This window comes from Sphaeramia orbicularis, chromosome 18 (genome assembly GCF_902148855.1).
Source record: "Sphaeramia orbicularis chromosome 18, fSphaOr1.1, whole genome shotgun sequence".
Taxonomy (NCBI): domain Eukaryota; kingdom Metazoa; phylum Chordata; class Actinopteri; order Kurtiformes; family Apogonidae; genus Sphaeramia; species Sphaeramia orbicularis.
Window position 1 is genome coordinate 18,028,930 of NC_043974.1, and position 16,940 is coordinate 18,045,869.

General features: G+C 39.9%; 2 protein-coding genes across 26 annotated transcripts in view; both read left to right on the forward strand.

Annotated features, from left to right (window-relative positions):
* ank2b (ankyrin 2b, neuronal) overlaps positions 1-15,798 on the forward strand; it is a 293,858-nt gene extending 278,060 nt beyond the window's left edge. For 24 of the 25 annotated variants that reach the window (XM_030161857.1, XM_030161856.1, XM_030161863.1 and 21 more), the window contains 5 exons: positions 8,080-8,163; positions 8,257-8,421; positions 10,443-10,631; positions 12,917-14,488; positions 15,421-15,798. In XM_030161857.1, coding sequence (XP_030017717.1) covers positions 8,080-8,163; positions 8,257-8,421; positions 10,443-10,631; positions 12,917-12,931 — 453 coding nt within the window. In that variant the 3' untranslated portion in view covers positions 12,932-14,488; positions 15,421-15,798. The remainder of the gene's footprint in view (positions 1-8,079; positions 8,164-8,256; positions 8,422-10,442; positions 10,632-12,916; positions 14,489-15,420) is intronic. The other variant, XM_030161850.1, reaches the window with a different exon arrangement.
* Positions 2,115-7,716, forward strand: LOC115438315 (uncharacterized). The gene is made up of 2 exons (XM_030161877.1): positions 2,115-3,999; positions 5,466-7,716. Exons 1-2 carry the CDS (start codon positions 2,239-2,241, stop codon positions 6,381-6,383), a joined length of 2,679 nt encoding a protein of 892 aa, XP_030017737.1. The 5' UTR covers positions 2,115-2,238; the 3' UTR covers positions 6,384-7,716.
* Positions 15,799-16,940: the final 1,142 nt, after the last annotated feature.

The window sequence follows — 16,940 nt, forward strand, 5'->3', positions numbered from 1 at the left end:
AGTTTTAGATGCTGAAGACAGACCTCTGTCAGCTGATTCTGAATCAGAGTATAGACCTCTTTCATCTGCATCACTGAGGTTCATTTCTGATTTCAGATCGTCTTCTCCTGAATCAACAAGCTCTCTTAGTGAATTCAGAGCTCTTTCACCAGACTCCCCTATTCCAGAGTTCAGACAGATGCCACACATGGCAATTAGCACACCCAGAGAATGTAGGTCCACTTCACCAGAATCAGTCTCCGCAGATCTGGAGGAGGATATGGAGTCAAGTTCCTCAGTGATATGTGAGGATCGGCCTTCTTCTCCTGAGTCCTCATCATCTCTGTGCAGACATAGAGGACTTTCACCTGATTCTCCTGTGCCTGATTTCAGACCAGCTTTTCCAGCTCCATATTCTGATGTTATCACTGACAGGTCTTCACCTGAATTACTGGTGATAGATGTAGAATATGCTCCCTTGATATGTCAGCTGTATGAGGTTGAGGAGAGGCCAGATTCCCCACAGTCAGTCTTGTCATTTCATGGAAGTCAGCCAGACTCTCCAATTCCACAGTACTTTAATTTTGTACCAACTACAGTCAGATACAGATCCATATCGCCTGAATCATTTGTTTCAGATGAGGACTTAGAGACTGATTTGTGTATCCCTTCGCTTTGGGAAGACAGAGTTTCATCTCCTGGTTCAACTGCCTCTAAAGAGGAATTCAGACACCTTTCACCAGATTCACCAATTCCTCATTTTACACAGGAATTACAAGAGTCTTCCATTTCCCATATGCACTTCAGATCTTGTTCACCCAAATCAGTTGTGTCAGATTTAGAAATAGACATTGAATCATGTTTGCGAACTTTCATGGAAAAGAGACCCTCATCTCCTGAATCTCAAGCATCCAGTATTTCACTTGATTCCCCCATACCTGATTTCAGACCAGCTTTTCCAGCTCCATGTTCTGATATTATCAATGATGGCTCTTTATCCCCCGAATTAGTGGCAGTAGATATAGAAATTGCACCCTTAGTGTCTCAGATGTTTGAGACAGAGGAGAGACCAGATTCTCCAGAGTCAATCTTGTCATTTCATGAAAGCCAGCGTTTGTGTCCAGACTCTCCAGTTCCACAGTACACTCACATTCAGTGTACTAGAGTCAGATATAGGTCAACATCACCTGAATCAGTGGGTTCAGATGAGGACTTAGAGACTGATTTGTGTAGCCCTTGGCTTTGTGAAGACAGACCTTCATCTCCTGGTTCAACTGCCTCTAAAGATGAATTTAAACGCCTTTCACCAGATTCACCAATTCCTCATTTTGCACAGGCATTACAAGAGCATACCATTTCCCATATGGATTTAAGATCCTGTTCTCCGGAGTCAGTGGTGTCAGATTGGGGTAGTGACAGGGAATCATCTTTGCAAACTTTCTTGGAAAAGAGACCCTCATCTCCTGAATCTCGAGCATCCAGCAGACTTTCAACTGATTCCCCTGTACCTGAATTTATGCTTCAACACTATGAATTATCTGAGTCTCTTTTTGGATATAGATCATCATCCCCTGAATCAGAATGTTCAGATGTAGAGTACATTGTTGTCAGTCTTGGGTCACTAATTCATGATGACAGACTCTCTTCTCCTGGCTCAGGAGCATCTGGTGATGAGTACCAGACACTACCACCAGACTCACCTTTACCTGATTACAAACCAGCAGTACATGAATATGTTTTTATGAATGTTGGGTATAGATCACCCTCCCCTGAATCATTTGACTCAGATATTGAGTATGCTTTGACTGAGTTTATTATGTCCCTGAATTATGACATTAAGGATAGACCAGATTCTCCAGAGTCAGTACAGTTAGAGGTACAGCAGAGGCCACCATCAGCTGAATCCATACCAGAATACAAACCCCTGTCACCTGAAGCACTAACCTTGCTTGGAAATATCCGATCCATATCTCCAGAATCTACCGAATCACTTAATGAATACAAGAGATTATCTCCTGACTCACCTCTTCCATCATTTACACAAAATGTTTTTGAATCTACACTAGCAGAGACCTACTATGACTGTTTTTCCCCAGATTCCATGTTGTCAGACACAGAATGGGACTTTTAGACTCATTAGACAAAAAAGACACAGATAAGCGACCACCATCACCTCAGTCAGATGATGAATGTAAACCCCTGCCTCCTGAATCACCAGTACCTGATTTTACAGAGACATTTGTAGAAAACATCATTACAATGACAGATATATCACCCTGTGAATTATCTGATTCCGATGATTTATCACAAACTTCAGACCTGTTTTGTACAGTGGAGAGAGCAGCATCACCAGAGTCAGTTGAATCAGATAAGGAGGAGTTAAGGTTGTCACGCAAATCATCAGTGACAACAGTAAAAGTCCCAACTGAAGAACCAAAAGCTCCTACTGCATGTGAAGAATCAGCAGTCGAGGTTGCTGAGTACAACCTAGTTTATGATGCTGAGCTATGGAAGTTAATCTCTCACATACGGGATCCTCAGTATGCAGGGGAAACTTTCAGCAGTAAAACAGGATTTATGCAATTCATTTGCAGCAAAATAGAATATGGAAGGAGTGTTTCAGATGATGAGCTAGATGATTCATTTAAAGTTCAAGATGAGCAAGAGGCTAATGTTTTAGAACCTCCTTCAGAGACCAGAAGTAAGTTCACAACAGACACAACTCAAGTCAACATAGCGCAGTCCCCTCCACCAATGCTTGAACATATTTTTCCTTCGGGAGCAGTTCCTTACAGGCAGACTAAGTACATGTTTGAAATGACTGAATCAATAACTCGACATGATGAGAGAGAGGCTGATGTTTCAATGTCTGTTGCAGAGGATAATGATCTCTGCTATTCACCAGATTCAGCAGAGTACAGACCCATGACCCCTGATTCAGCCATGCAAGTAGAAGTAAGAGCATCATCACCAGAATCTGTAACATCAGTTAATGAGTTTAGAGCGCTGTCACCTGATTCTCCTTTACCAGAATTTAGGAGTACGCTGCCTGAGTGTATCACCTTCCTGAGATCAGCATCATATTCACCTGAGAACGTAGCTTCAGATACAGATGATATGCCACTGGATTTTGAATTTACAGAGTGGAGGGCATCATCTCCAGAGTCTGCACAGTCAGAGGATCAGAATGAGAAAGACAGGTCACTATCACCTCAATCAGAGCCAGAGTATAGACCTATGTCACTGGAATCGGCCATGTACATGGTTGACAAAAGAGCTTCATCTCCAGAATCAATGACAGAGCACAGTGTGAACAGATCACTGTCTCCTGATTCCCCTGTGCTTCAGTTTATGGCATCATTAGACACATATACCACTACCATCAGATCATCATCGCCTGAATCGGTTGGTTCATACTCGGAGTGTGAGTTTATAGTCACATCATCGAGAACCACAGACACTGAGAGACCATCCTCACCTGAATCCATATCGTCTGTCAGTGAGTTCAGACGACTCATGCCTGACTCACCAGTACCTATGTTTATGAGAATATTATCCTCATATTTTATGGATGTAGGTCCCTCAGATAGATCTTCCTCACCTGTGTCTTTGACCTCAGAGTCTGAGTTTGTGGCTTTACCTGTTGATTATTGGATGGATGACAGCCCACGGCCACTGAGCCCTCAGAGCATCGAGTCAGAGGAGGAATCAGGCTTATATTGTACAGGAAGTTTAAGTACTTTAGTCTCTAGACCAGGACATTTGAGTCATGTGACATCTACCTCATCACCTGAGCAGACTTTATCAGGACTTCACAAAACTACTAGTGAGGCATTATCTGAAGGAGGACCTGCCAGTCCTAACTGGTCTAAAATGACACAGTCAGAGTATGAGGACTGGCTGCAGTTTAAATCAATGACTAGAAGTTACTTGACTTCACAAACCACTGTTTGTGACAAAGACTCCCCTGTGAAGAGATCACAAGGTGTCAAAGGAACAGAAGAAGAAACGCCACAAAGGGTAAGAGTCAGAGCATGACTATCGAGACTCACTGTGTTCTGGATGAAATCATTAACATGCCCCGGATGATGCAAGTAAACATGCACATAATCACATTTACAGATGGTCATGATAAACTAACACCAAGTACTCTTAATGCTCGGAATGTTTTCACAATGTCCTGGAAATATAAATTAAAGATTAAGTTTAAGTATTACTAATCTCTGACATTTTTAGTAATTGTTCCAGTGTTATTTGTGTAATGCTCGATTAGGTGAAATTTGCATGTCTTGGCTTCACACATATTGTTGTCAGTGTTGGGAGTGTTACTTTGAAATGTATTAGGTTACAGATTACAAGTTACCCTGTTGAGAATAATTAGTAATCCAACAATTCATTTTTGGTAACTTTAACAACTGGACAATAAGAGTCCAAAAAGAGTCTTTCTTGCATCAGTTTTGCTGACCCACAAACCTGCCAAATGAAGGATTTTTGTCCTAGTAAATCACACAACACAACATAGTGAATGTTGTATTCTACATATCAGCTTCTTTCAGATGAGAATATATTCAATGTAGGGCTGCACGATTAATAGATTTTAAATTGAAATCGGATTTTTTAATTAGGATTATTTTTAAAAAAGGGAAATCGTGAAATCAATTTCATCTTTCTCGTGCCTCCGGGCCACGTGCCTGTGGGCTACTGTACATTTTTTTTATAATTAATTTAGTCCTCTTACTTGCTAATTTTTTCATTCACAAATGTAAGTTCTGTAACACAAAACCAAATATTATTTATTTTTTGAATAATGTTGAACTTTATTCAAAGCTGTTACATAAATTTGGAACCAAAAAGGCTATAAAAACCATCAGTATTTGCTCTGATTTGGGCATTGTATTGTAGTGTATTCTGGCAAACTTGTTCTGTTATTTTCTTGTTGTATACATTGTTTGTATACTCTACTTCATTCAATAAAGACTTAATCAAGAAAAAAAAAAACTTCTGTGGGCCCATCATGTGCTACCATCACAGATTTGAGGTCGGAGCAGTGGCTTGCATTGTGGGCTGCTCGCGAAAACGACATGCTGATTTCTGTTGTCTTTTGTAGTTTAACCCAAAAATTGAAATTGAAAATCGAGTTTTTAGAGGAAAAAAATCGGGAATTTATTTTTTGCCAAAATCATGCAGCCCTAATTCAATGTAAACCTTTCAATGTCATGAGCGCTTGATGGTAACTGTAACGTAATTACATATGTTTCTCAGTAACTGTAACATGTTGCAGTTACTTTTTTTGTTTTATATCATTTCCTAACGCTATTAACATGTAATGAGTCATGCCCAACACTGATTATTCTAATCTAAATGAGATGCTGGCTGGATGAAATTTGACTTGATCACTACATGCAGTTGTTGTTCAGTGTGTTCATACAAACCTGTAACCTGACTGAAAACGAACTTATGTAGCTTATGTTGACCTTCACTTACAGGCCTCTCAGGCATCAGATGAAACTCAGGAAGCCAGTGAATTAGGTGCATTGTCCACTAATGACTCAGAAAGTTTACTGGACAAGCTGAGACCTCTACAGCTGCCCGACCACAGCTCATACACAACCCACAGAACCGTTACACCTGTTCTACCGTCATATGAGAAGAAGTCACACAGTTTTACTGGAGACTCAGACTGGGAGCTCCCCCCAAATGAAGCACAGTCCAGCGAGCTTTTTTCACCCATGTCCAGCCAGTTCTTGATACCTCCAGATTATGAAGCTGTATTTTCAGGACATCAAACCCTGAGAGTTTCTGAATGTAGTCAAGCCTCCTTGAATGATTTAAGTCCTGTTTCACCTGTGTTCAGCAACTCAGCTCAAATTGTGACTGAAGACATCAGCAAAGAGTCTGGAACTCTGGGAGACTTTGAGTTTTCCCCAGACTTTAATCGAGTCCTGTCAGAATTTGAGAAAACTGCGTCTGAATTTGAGTCAGAGCAACCAAAAGTTCTTCCAAAGAAACCAAGAAAGGACACAGAGTCTCCACAGCACTCGGACTCAGATGTGGAATTCTATGACTGTAGACAAGCCCTCTCTGACTACTCTGACCCAGAAGAACCAAAACTAGACCATGAACTTTATTATCACATATCAGAACCCCCATCTCCTATGCCTGGAAGCAGCCCAGACGTTGGCTTCCTAAGAAGGAACCCTCAGTACCGAGCTCAGCCTTTCCTCCGAGTTGAAGATTACAAGCGGTTCTCCTCTGGCAGTGAAAGCCTCGGTGAATTTGCTTATGATTCAGATTCACGAGAGTGTAGAGCAGAGGGCAATCTCCCCATGTGTGAGGAGCTGCCTTCCAGAGATCAGGCAGGGTATTATGATGATGACGACTTCCTAGGAAGGGTAAGAGGTTGAGCATGAGCACAACGCTGCACTGGTTGGTGTGTTGCCTGGTCAGGCTGGTTGCTGTAGGGCTGCATTGAAGAGACGCAAGTGTACAGACTAAACGAGGCTAACAAATGCTGTTGTATGCATGAGAGCCTTCCCCTTTAGAGACTGAAAATAACACAAACTGACCAGTGAATGAGTTGTGGTGGATTGTGTATCAGTACTCTTTGAACGTGTTTGTCAGAGCAGTGGTGTGACAACTGTTGCTGTTATATGAGATGTTTTTACTGTCACAACTGCACTAAAGAACAGGTACAAGTCATGCACTTGTTTTGCATCTTTTGATTTCTGCTTGTTGTTCCATCCTTGCATGTGTTTTTCAGTTAACGGTTTTTGCATACCTGTGCCTTCTCTTCATCTCACATCACTGTTATATGTACACGTTATGGATCTCCATCACTGAGGCAGGATGTGACACAAGTGTTAAGGCGTTGTGAACAATCCACTAGAGCAAAGATTAATATGAAGCAGCTACCAATGTGGCACTGTGATTCAGAGCTATTTCAAATCAACACCTCGTGATACAAACACATTTGATTTCATTTCTTTGGTTCCTCCTTAAATTAAGTAATGGCATCCCATTTTTACATCACCTATTTCTTTCTCTAGTACCGCCGTCTTATTCATGTGTCTATTTGACCCTTTTCACAAACACTGTCTGACAAAAGTCAGGTCTGTCTTTCTTTAAACCACTCCTTCCTTCCTATTCTATGTCCAGTTACACTTTTGTAATGTGTCGAAAACAGTCTTAAGGTTTTTTAATACATGTGTGAAACATTATTGACTTCAGAGAGGAGGAATCAGTTTACTAGTAAATGTAAAAAAATAAATAAAAATTACCATATTTTTAAATAGCAAAGGCTTGGGTCTTCTACTAATAGTTATAGACAAATATTTTTTTTGTTTCAAAGATGTAAAAATTCATCCCCAATTGTCTTTGGTCCACACTTTCAATCAGGTGCACCATTGCTAATCTGTGAATTTTATCATCCCTTCCTAGTGCATATACTGTCTTTGTTTATTTCCCATTTCATTTTTTCCATATGATCCTTTTCCACAAGTGAATATAAAAGTGAGGTTAAGAGAAAAGAAGGATCAGCTGCTGCCTGCAGGACTGTTAGTGCTGTGGTGTTACTGTGCGGACTGGTTTATTGACCTGTACTGGTTGTGTGCTGTCTCCCAGGAGATAGCAGAGGAGCTAGGGATGCTGTCCTCTGATAGTTCAGAGGAGGAGGTGTTGACCACCAGGGTGGTCCGACGCAGAGTTATCATTCAGGTAAACAAGCATGATGCGCAGTACTGTGGTGCAGGGTTAGTGGTAAACAGGTTAAGTGGTTTTGGTGTGTTTTGTAGCTGGCTAACACCACTTATGTCTCCTCTTACTGTGACCACACTTCTAAGATTGGAGGAGGATTGGAAAGTGCTTGTTTGTTTGCCTTTTGGTTGTTACTTCTGTTTCTTTTCCATTTATGTCACTTCAGTAAGATAATATCTGTGCTTTTATAGAAATGCTATGGTTTAATGTTGAGGAATGAAAGCCATAATGTGATCATCTATATTGATGGTGTCAGTTACTGTCACTGTTGTGTGGTATTTGTTTCTTGTAGTTCTTTCTTTGAGTGTTGTGCAGGTCTGTAAATGTCTGTATGTTTTTTTTCCATAGGCGGATACTCTACCAGATATCCCACCACAGTCAGTCACAGAGGAGAAGTACACGGATGAGCATGGGAACATGGTAGTCAAGAAGGTAAGAGGACATTCCAGTTACCATTTAAGTCTCAGTACATCACCTGATGTCAAACAGTTTCACAGGTCATACCCACTGTCTTTTCTCCACTAGATCACACGGAAGGTGATTCGGAAGTACGTGTCTCCTGACGGCATGGAGACGCAGGAAGTGACCATAGAAGGCTCTCATCAGGAGAGTGTGCAGATCGAAGAGGGCGATGCTGTTTCCAGAGTGGTGAAGAGGACTGTGCTTCACAGTGAGGGAGGTCAGAAAGAGGTCAGTATCTCTGCTTGATTCTCCTGTGGGTGGTGTGGTTGAAATCGTGTCTGTATTAACAGTGGTTTGTGGGTTTGTAGTGATAAATGAACCTTTTTCAGGCTGCCATTATAACAGGCCGCCTAAGTGTCTTCATGTTGCCTCTGCAATAAAAGTGTCAGAAAAGGTCTTTTTTGCCAATTCTTTTGCACCTTTGTTTCAGAAAGAACTCAATTTTTAATATCTGTCCTTTAATCACTGGGTATTACAAAGATGTACAAATGTGTGGTATATGTATGTATATTGTCCCTTGAGAATCAGCTGGTTCTATGTCCACTTTTTGCAGAAATGGAGTTAAGCTTTAAGTTTAAGTTTATGTCTCAAAGTGCTTAGCTCCAAGCTAAACATCTACACACACTCACACCTAGAAACATTTAGTTCTATGTCCTGAGTGGTGCTCATTTCAGATCAGGTAGTTGTATGTCCAAGGACCCACTCAGGGGCCATACCTGGATCATGTGACATTCACTCAAAATGGTCATGGAGCACATGTAAAGCATAAAATGAGAACTCCTCAGAAAAAATCATTGATAACTCAATGATAAACCTGTGTACTTTATAGTCATTTTATATTTGAGTGTATGAGGCATTTTGACGCAAAATTTGGCATTTCTGGAGAGATTTAGAACATGTTAACAATATGTTTAGGGTACCTTCCACAGTCAACACTATTCCACACAAAAGATGATTGATAACTCTCCAAATATCAGGGATCAGACAGGTGAAATTTTCAAACTCTGTTTTCTCAAAATGAGGAAAAGTGGACATAGAACCAGCTGATTCTCAAGGGGCGATATCTGTGTATGTACAGTATATGTACAGGGTGGGGAAGCAAAATTTACAATATTTTGAGGCAGGGATTGAAAGACAGTGTATGACCAATTAGTTTATTGAAAGTCATGAGAATTTATTTGCCACAAGAAAATTTACATAATAGAAAATGTTTTTATTCTATGTGTCCTCCTTCTTTCTCAATAACTGCCTTCACACGCTTCCTGAAACTTGCGCAAGTGTTCCTCAAATATTCGGGTGACAACTTCTCCCATTCTTCTTTAATACAGTCTACTCTCGTTATACCGCCAACTTCCGTTCACGGCCAAATTGGAGGTATAGCGAAAATGGCGTTACAACGGGTTGCGTCCATAATGTGCATGTCTTTACTATATGATGTCTATGCTGCCTCCGTTAACCCGTTCTAATTGCGTTTCTAAATAAATCTTGATTCTGTTATGTTGTAAGGCAGGGATCGGCAACCTTTAACACTCAAAGAGCCATTTCGACCCGGTTTCCACGGAAAAGACAACACTGGGAGCCGCACCTCGGAGGTGCCACAGCGGCGCACCTCGGAGGTGCCGCGACGCTGGCGGTATAACGGTCGGGAAATCAATGGTATAAGTGTTGTTTGTGCATGGAACTGGGCTGGCGGATGGCGATAAGCGGAAATGGCGGTATAACGGCGGGCGGTTTAACGAGAGTAGACTGTAGTATCTTCCAGACTTTCTCGTAATAGTTTTGCTCATAGTCATTCTCTTCTTTCCATTATAAACAGTCTTTATGGACACTCCAACTATTTTTGAAATCTCCTTTGGTGTGACGAGTGCATTCAGCAAATCACACACTCTTTGACGTTTGCTTTCCTGATTACTCATATGGGCAAAAGTTTCTGAAAAGGTATGGATAATAGTGTTAGGTATGATTATGACATCAATATATGTTTGGTGTCAAAACAATTGACGGAGTACCTGCTGAGAAAAAACAACTAAATGTTCATTGTAAATTTTGCTTCCCCACCCTGTATGTACATACACATGATATTGGTTTGTGGTGTGCACTTTGAAAGCACTTCAGTCATGTTTTTTTTTTGCATTTTTACAATTTTGTTGTTTCAGAATAAAAGTGGAACAACTCCATTCATGAAATTCCAGATCCATTAAACACCGTACATGTACATTTATTGACATATTATTTTACATTCTCTCCAGCTCACCTTCTCAGAGCCGCGGGCCCTGGGCGCCGCCACCACATCAGAATTCGAGGTGGAGCCAGTGCAGGGTCGAAAGGTCAGCAAGGTTGTCAAGACGACGGTGGTGAGGGGTGACAGGATGGAGAAACACACGGGAGACTCCTCATTGGCTGCTGACCTCCCCTCAGCCAGGGAGGACTTCGAGAAGGTCAGTGGGTCCAAAGGAGGAAACAACAGAGTGGATTTTATCATGAGGTTTTGAACAAAGTCACTTCTAATACCTGATCAGTTACTGTTACTTGCACAGATCTTTTCCAGGTTTCTAGTGTGTGTCTTTGGTCTTTTTGCCCTTCTCATCCTTCTCTCCTCCCTCGTTCTTTCCCCTCCAGGCATTGAGTTATGCTGGAGGCTTTGGCAAAGTGCACCTGCCTCATTTAGTAGAGAAAGAGATTGTGCAGGACGACGGTTCTGTGATTAAAAGGTTGGACTGCAGCATGGGAGTGTTACGAAAAGGCCCCAAAGATACTGGGGTTTACTAACAGGTTATATCACAGAAGCATGGTCTGATCTCACTCTCTTTTCCAGTCTGTAACTCGACAGTCCAAATCTTTTATTTATACATGTAAGTGGAAATAGAAAAAAAACAGTCAGGGTCTTGTTAGTTTTTGTCGTCGTTTATGTAAAACACAACACCCCGATCTCATAAGTGAGCTCTGGGACACAACAACACTGCTCGACTCAACAGAGTAACGTCTCTGTGCTCATTCTTTATGTAACATGGACTCTTTGTGAACTGATTCAGGCGTTGTGTCTGTTTCAAAGTCCTGCTGCAGTGTTTTGTGGTTGCATTACTTTCTTCCTCAGTGTCTTCCATCAGTCCACCACTGGTTGATGACTGAATGTACACTGCATTTTTGGTCCTTCAGCCTTTCATTTCACCTCCAGTTACACAGATGTACAAGTCATTGTATATTACCGGCCATGTGTCTTCCATTGAGCTCCATTATACGGACTGAATGTAAACTATGTAACATAAAGTAGTTCAGAAGCTTCGAAATGCAGAATGTGTGTGAACCATGCCTGAGGTTTGTAGGAAGATGCATGGTTTGTCTAATCAGTGTGTGGTTTGTAAAGTCTTTTTCATCATATTCTGAGTTTAACAAACCCATGGAAAATGTTTACGAAGGTCTTTTTTACTGATGTTAGAGCTAAAATAAACATATATACCCTCACTTTCCGTTTTCATTTGAGGCATTTGAGACAGGGAATTCGGCATGTTCATCTCATGAATGTGAATTAACAAGGCAAATAGAAAAAGACAGTGAATATTAAAAAAAAAAAGCTTATTTAACTCCGGAAAGAGTGAATTGTGTCATTTTGGCTGTTGATTGGAAATCCACCAAAACTGGATTTAAGAAATATTCGTGGCTTTATTCATTTCTTGCAAATTTCTGACATTTAGTGTAAAGCAAATAAAAACTAGAAGCACTCGGAGAGCGCAGACCTCCGCCAAGGCAGATCAGTGCCCCCCCACCCCCGATTACCACCAAAATTTAATAATTTGTTCCTTATGCCAGTATCAACATTTCCTGAAATTTTCATCCAAATCCGTCCATAACTCGAGGTTTCTGCCTGTTAAAGGGAAGTTTTTCCTCGTCACTGTCACCAGTCACAAGTGTTTGCTCCTGGAGGATTGTTGGGTTTCTGTAAATTGGCTCAGAGTCTGGTTTTGACCAACTCTATACAGGGTGTCCCATAAGTCTCCATACATAGGAAAAATAAACGTTTCTTGACAAACCATTTTTATTTATATAATATGCTCTATATGACTGCCATTTTGTCGGGAACACATTTCAATGCGTGTCCTCCACTGCTGAAGAACTATAAAGAAGAAATATAAAGAAATACATCTTAGAACCATATGTATTATGTCTCCTATGTATGGAGACTTATGGGACACCCTGTATATAAAGTATCATGAGATAACGTTTTTGTTGTGATCTGGTGCTATATAAATAAAATTTGATTGATTGAGTGATTTGATTGGTTTTCCCCTGTAAGTCGCTTTGGAAAAAAAACATCTGCCAAATGCATAAACATAACTTTTTGAGTTATCTTGCACACAGACAAACAGACAAACCAACACCGACAAAAACATAACCTCCTTGGCGGCGGTAAAAAGAAATCTAAAAAAATAAGATATAAAAAGGAGTGATGCCTTGCATGTATTTCGCCCACTAGAAGTAAATGGGAAGATATTTTAAAAATCATAGAAAATTTGAACTTTGACCTACTTTTCCCAAATTGTAATCACATCTATTCTGGATCACTGGCAATCTATAAACACAATTTGGTATGAATTCAACCAATAGTTTTGCTGCTTAAGTGTTAACAAACAAAGAAGGGGTATTACGTGTACTGTAAGTGTACCTGCGAACATCCGAGGATCGAGTGTAACTCTTCTTCTGTGGTTTTTTTCCTCTCTGTCCACAGAAGCCAAATGCGTAAGTCGCGAACCCAGAAGAGGACTGTGGTGAGGGATGCCCAGGGGAAGCATGTGCACCTGGAGCGGCTGGACGACACCCCAGACGCCATGCAGCCCGACGCACTTCAGCAGCACCTGCACCAACTGCTCCAGCAATACTGCAAGGATGACAAGGAAGAGGAGGAGGATGGGAAGAAGGAGGAGGAGGAGGAGGGCTTAGACTGAGCTGATCCTCTTCCTCCATTTCCAGTGACGTACTCAGATCCTTGTCCTCGCTGATGACTGGAGTTATTTCTTCCTTCGTTCTTTTTTTGTCAGTCGATGGAACAGTATCTTCACGCTTTCACTCTTTTTCCTTCCTTTTCGCACATTGTGTTTCCTTTGCTCATTTTGTGACCAAAGATAGCGCCCCTTTGTTTTGTTTTTTTTTGCTCTCGGACGATTTTTGTACCCGGCTGCTGTGGTGTGATTAGAAGTAGAACCGCGACAAAAAGGTGGATCAGATTCTGGGCGGGGGGGGGGGGGGGGGGCATCTCGGACGTTCGCCTCACGCATGGGTCTCTTCTGGAGGAACTGTTGTAAACTTTTGTATATACAGGAGATGGAAAAACATGCTTGGACTGGAAAAAGTCAAAAAAATTCAAAGCATTTAATACATTAGCCCACGTAAACCTGCTGTACATGCACCGATTCAGCTGGAGAATGGCCACCGTACAGAGAGATTAATGTTCAGAGGAGGAGTGAATGTGTCATCATGGACTCTTTTACAGCCAAACATCAACCCGTTGATCTGTTTACAAAGAGGTGTACATCTTCAGGCTGTGTGATCACACCTTTTGTCTTCCCATGATGCATCTTCCCTTTTTTTTGTGTGTGTGTGTCTGTCCTCCTTGTGTGTATCGTACACTCACATTGTATCCGTCACAGAGCTGCCGCCTCTGTGTGTATATACAATATGTCATAAGAGAAAGAAAGTAGTGAAGAGGAATGTTGTGTTTTATGAGATCTGACGCAGATCGACCACTTACTGTACCCACCGTCCCCGTAGACGCCGACCCTGACGACTGTATTTCACCTCCACACATGCTGCTTCTCCTGACATCGCACTGCAGCGCCGCTCGCGTATTTATCATCATCGAACCTGTTAAAGGATGAAGCTTTGACTTATTGTTAACAAACTCTAAGAAACACTGAGCTAATCCTACCAACGAGTGTGGAATAAACGCTCCTCCTCTTTAAAACCGTAAACATGAGGTACGCGCCTGTTCCTTCAATCTCACTTTAGCATCATTTTACTTTAAGACAGAACTACAGCTGGAAAAACAGTTCGATCTGAAAAAGTCACATATTAGTGTCATCGTATTTTTAACAGAAAGCCTGGATATGTGAAAGAAGTGGTGAAAGAGCCTCAGAGTTGCATTATGGGAATTGTAGGATGCACTGAGTCTGGGTTGCACCAACAAGGATTAATTTATAATTTAACTTAACATTATGTTGCACTTATTCTTAGAATGTTAGTCTCTTTTTAACCGTACTTCGAGGGTAAATTCAACAAAACAACAGTGTAAAATGTGATCCAGGTTTAATTGTTTTGTTTTTTTTTGTTTGTTTTGTTTTTCTGTGTCTGATCGATGTTGCAGCACAGGAGGGTGTTTGTACGGATTTTCCTCAGCCTTCACAGGCCCAATCGCCGCCAAACTCGCCAAATGAATATAAACATTACCTGACTATCTACTAGGCACAATTTTATGTCCGTATCCAAATGTAGCGAGGTATGCTGGGTGATTTTAGCCTCTCATGCTATCGTACAATAGCACCACGGGTACAATGTCACTAGTAATAATAATAATAATAATAATAATACATTTTATTTGTATAGCGCTTTTCATGGTACTCAAAGACACTTTGCATACAGCAGATAAAAACAGAAACCAAACACATTAAAAACAGATTAAAAGCAGGTACAAAAGGCAGGTATATGAATATAAAACAATTAAACAATAAAAGCAATCTTAAATAAATGAGTTTTTAAAAGGGATTTGAAGGTGTTGAGGTCGGAGCAGTGTCGGATGGTAGGTGGGAGGGAGTTCAAAGGGTTGGAGCAGCAACAGAAAAAGCTCTTTTACTTCTCTATACAGGGGTTGGACAAAATAATGGAAACACCTTCTATGATGCCACAATGTTAGGTGTTTCCATTATTTTGTCCAACCCCTGTAGGTTTTCATTTTATTTACCAATAGGTCAGATAATAATACAGTTCACTGCTACAACTCAAACTCTCTGATCTGATATACATAGGTTTTTGATATTGTCTCTCTGGATCTTATAAAGAGTCCATTTCTTCAATAACAGATGCAGCTAATTTCTATTGTTTTTGACTCCTCAAATTTTTTAATTTTTTTTTAATTCAGATTTTTCTCACAACATATTACACAGAACATAATTGACACAAAGTACACTGTTCTCTTTTTTTTTATTATTATTAAAATGGGTGTCAATATTGCTGATCCAGGTTTAATTTTAAAGTAACACATGAGGTTTCAATTTAATATCAGCTTTTATGAGATGGATTCAATAAAAGTGGTTAAGTTGCTTGTTTTCTTAATCTTCTATTATTTTGCTTTATTAGTTTATTCAGTCACCAGATGTTTCCTTAGTGAAGTAAAATTAGAGCCATTTTTCTGAGCCTTTTTGACTTGGCTACTTTACTTTTATCCGATCAAATACGACTTTTTATCGGACAGTTTTGCCTTTTCTCTTATACTCACTATCTCCTGATCTACTATATTAGATGTATTATTTATGTCTTCATGAATGTATTGATTATTTACTATATTTTGACAAGCATCTGCATTCTGGTGAAATTCTATTTAACTGTGGTGTACATCCATAAACTTTAACTAATACTTTATGAGTACAAATATGGATTTACTCATTTTATATGTAGTTTTTTTTATGTTCTGATCAGACCTTAACCCTTTCATGCATGAATTATGAGAACCTTAATCAAGAGTTTTTCCTGAGTGTTTTTATTCTTCTTTAGGCATAAAAAACAATGTGATTGATTTATTTATTTATTTTTATGAACCTATTTTTCATGGCACTACAAAAATGTTCACTCAGCTGGACACCATGCGTTTAATTTTTGAAGTAAAGAAACATGTATTTACTGACATACTGTGTGAAAACTATGAAATAAAAACATTTTTACCCTCCTGAGACCCAGCAATGCATTTTTGTCCTCTGTAGGGGACAAGTGTGACAGTTTTACTTAAAAAAAAATGTTGTCCATTGCAAAGGACATTCCACTTAAAAAAAAATAGAATAAATAAATAAATAAAAATAATTTTTAAAAATGTATCTGAAAAAATAAACAAACAAAAAAATTCCAGTTTCCAATCAAGACAATTGTTTAATGGAAAAAAGCTAAAATTTTCACTTTCCTGGGTTTCAGGAGGTTAATGCTGCTAATCTAATGTTTTCTCACATTTGAACATACGATAATATTAGTTATTACTCACTCAGATAATGTGCAAAAAAAAAAAAAAAAAACCCTCTGTTAATTACAGTCTAGTAACAATTAGCAATTAATTTAGATAAAAGAACAGGAAAGTGACAGTAATGGTATGAATGTCAGTGTATGGGATGGTGCATAATCGTCCACTGTGTTGGCTGATATGGAACTAAAACAACAAAACCCATGAATATACAAGAGAACAGCTGGAGAAGAACTGTCCACTGGAGTGACCGCTATGCATGAAAGAGTTAATGTTCTTAAATGTTGGTGCAGCCCAGTCTGAATGTCTCCATACAGCGGTAACATAAACTGGTCTGAACAAGCTACAAACCCATGATATCCAAGTGCTTTTCATCCACAGTAGTGTTTTTTGTTTGTTTGTTTTTTTCAGGTAGAGGTGTTTTTGCTGTATTCTAAAAACAGTTACTCTAAACAGTACACGTCTACATCAATCTGACAGATGTTACCTTTCTTCTGAGCCCTAATTTATTGAAAATGTTCGGTTTTAGTCGCTG

What these genes read in the sequence shown, in the direction of transcription:
- LOC115438315 (XM_030161877.1), top strand. Translation starts at nt 2,239, where the DNA reads ATGACAGATATATCACCCTGTGAATTATCTGATTCCGATGATTTATCA. An exon ending in AAGAAGAAACGCCACAAAGG is followed by an intron (nt 4,000 to 5,465) that starts GTAAGAGTCAGA and finishes CTTCACTTACAG; the next exon opens with GCCTCTCAGGCATCAGATGA.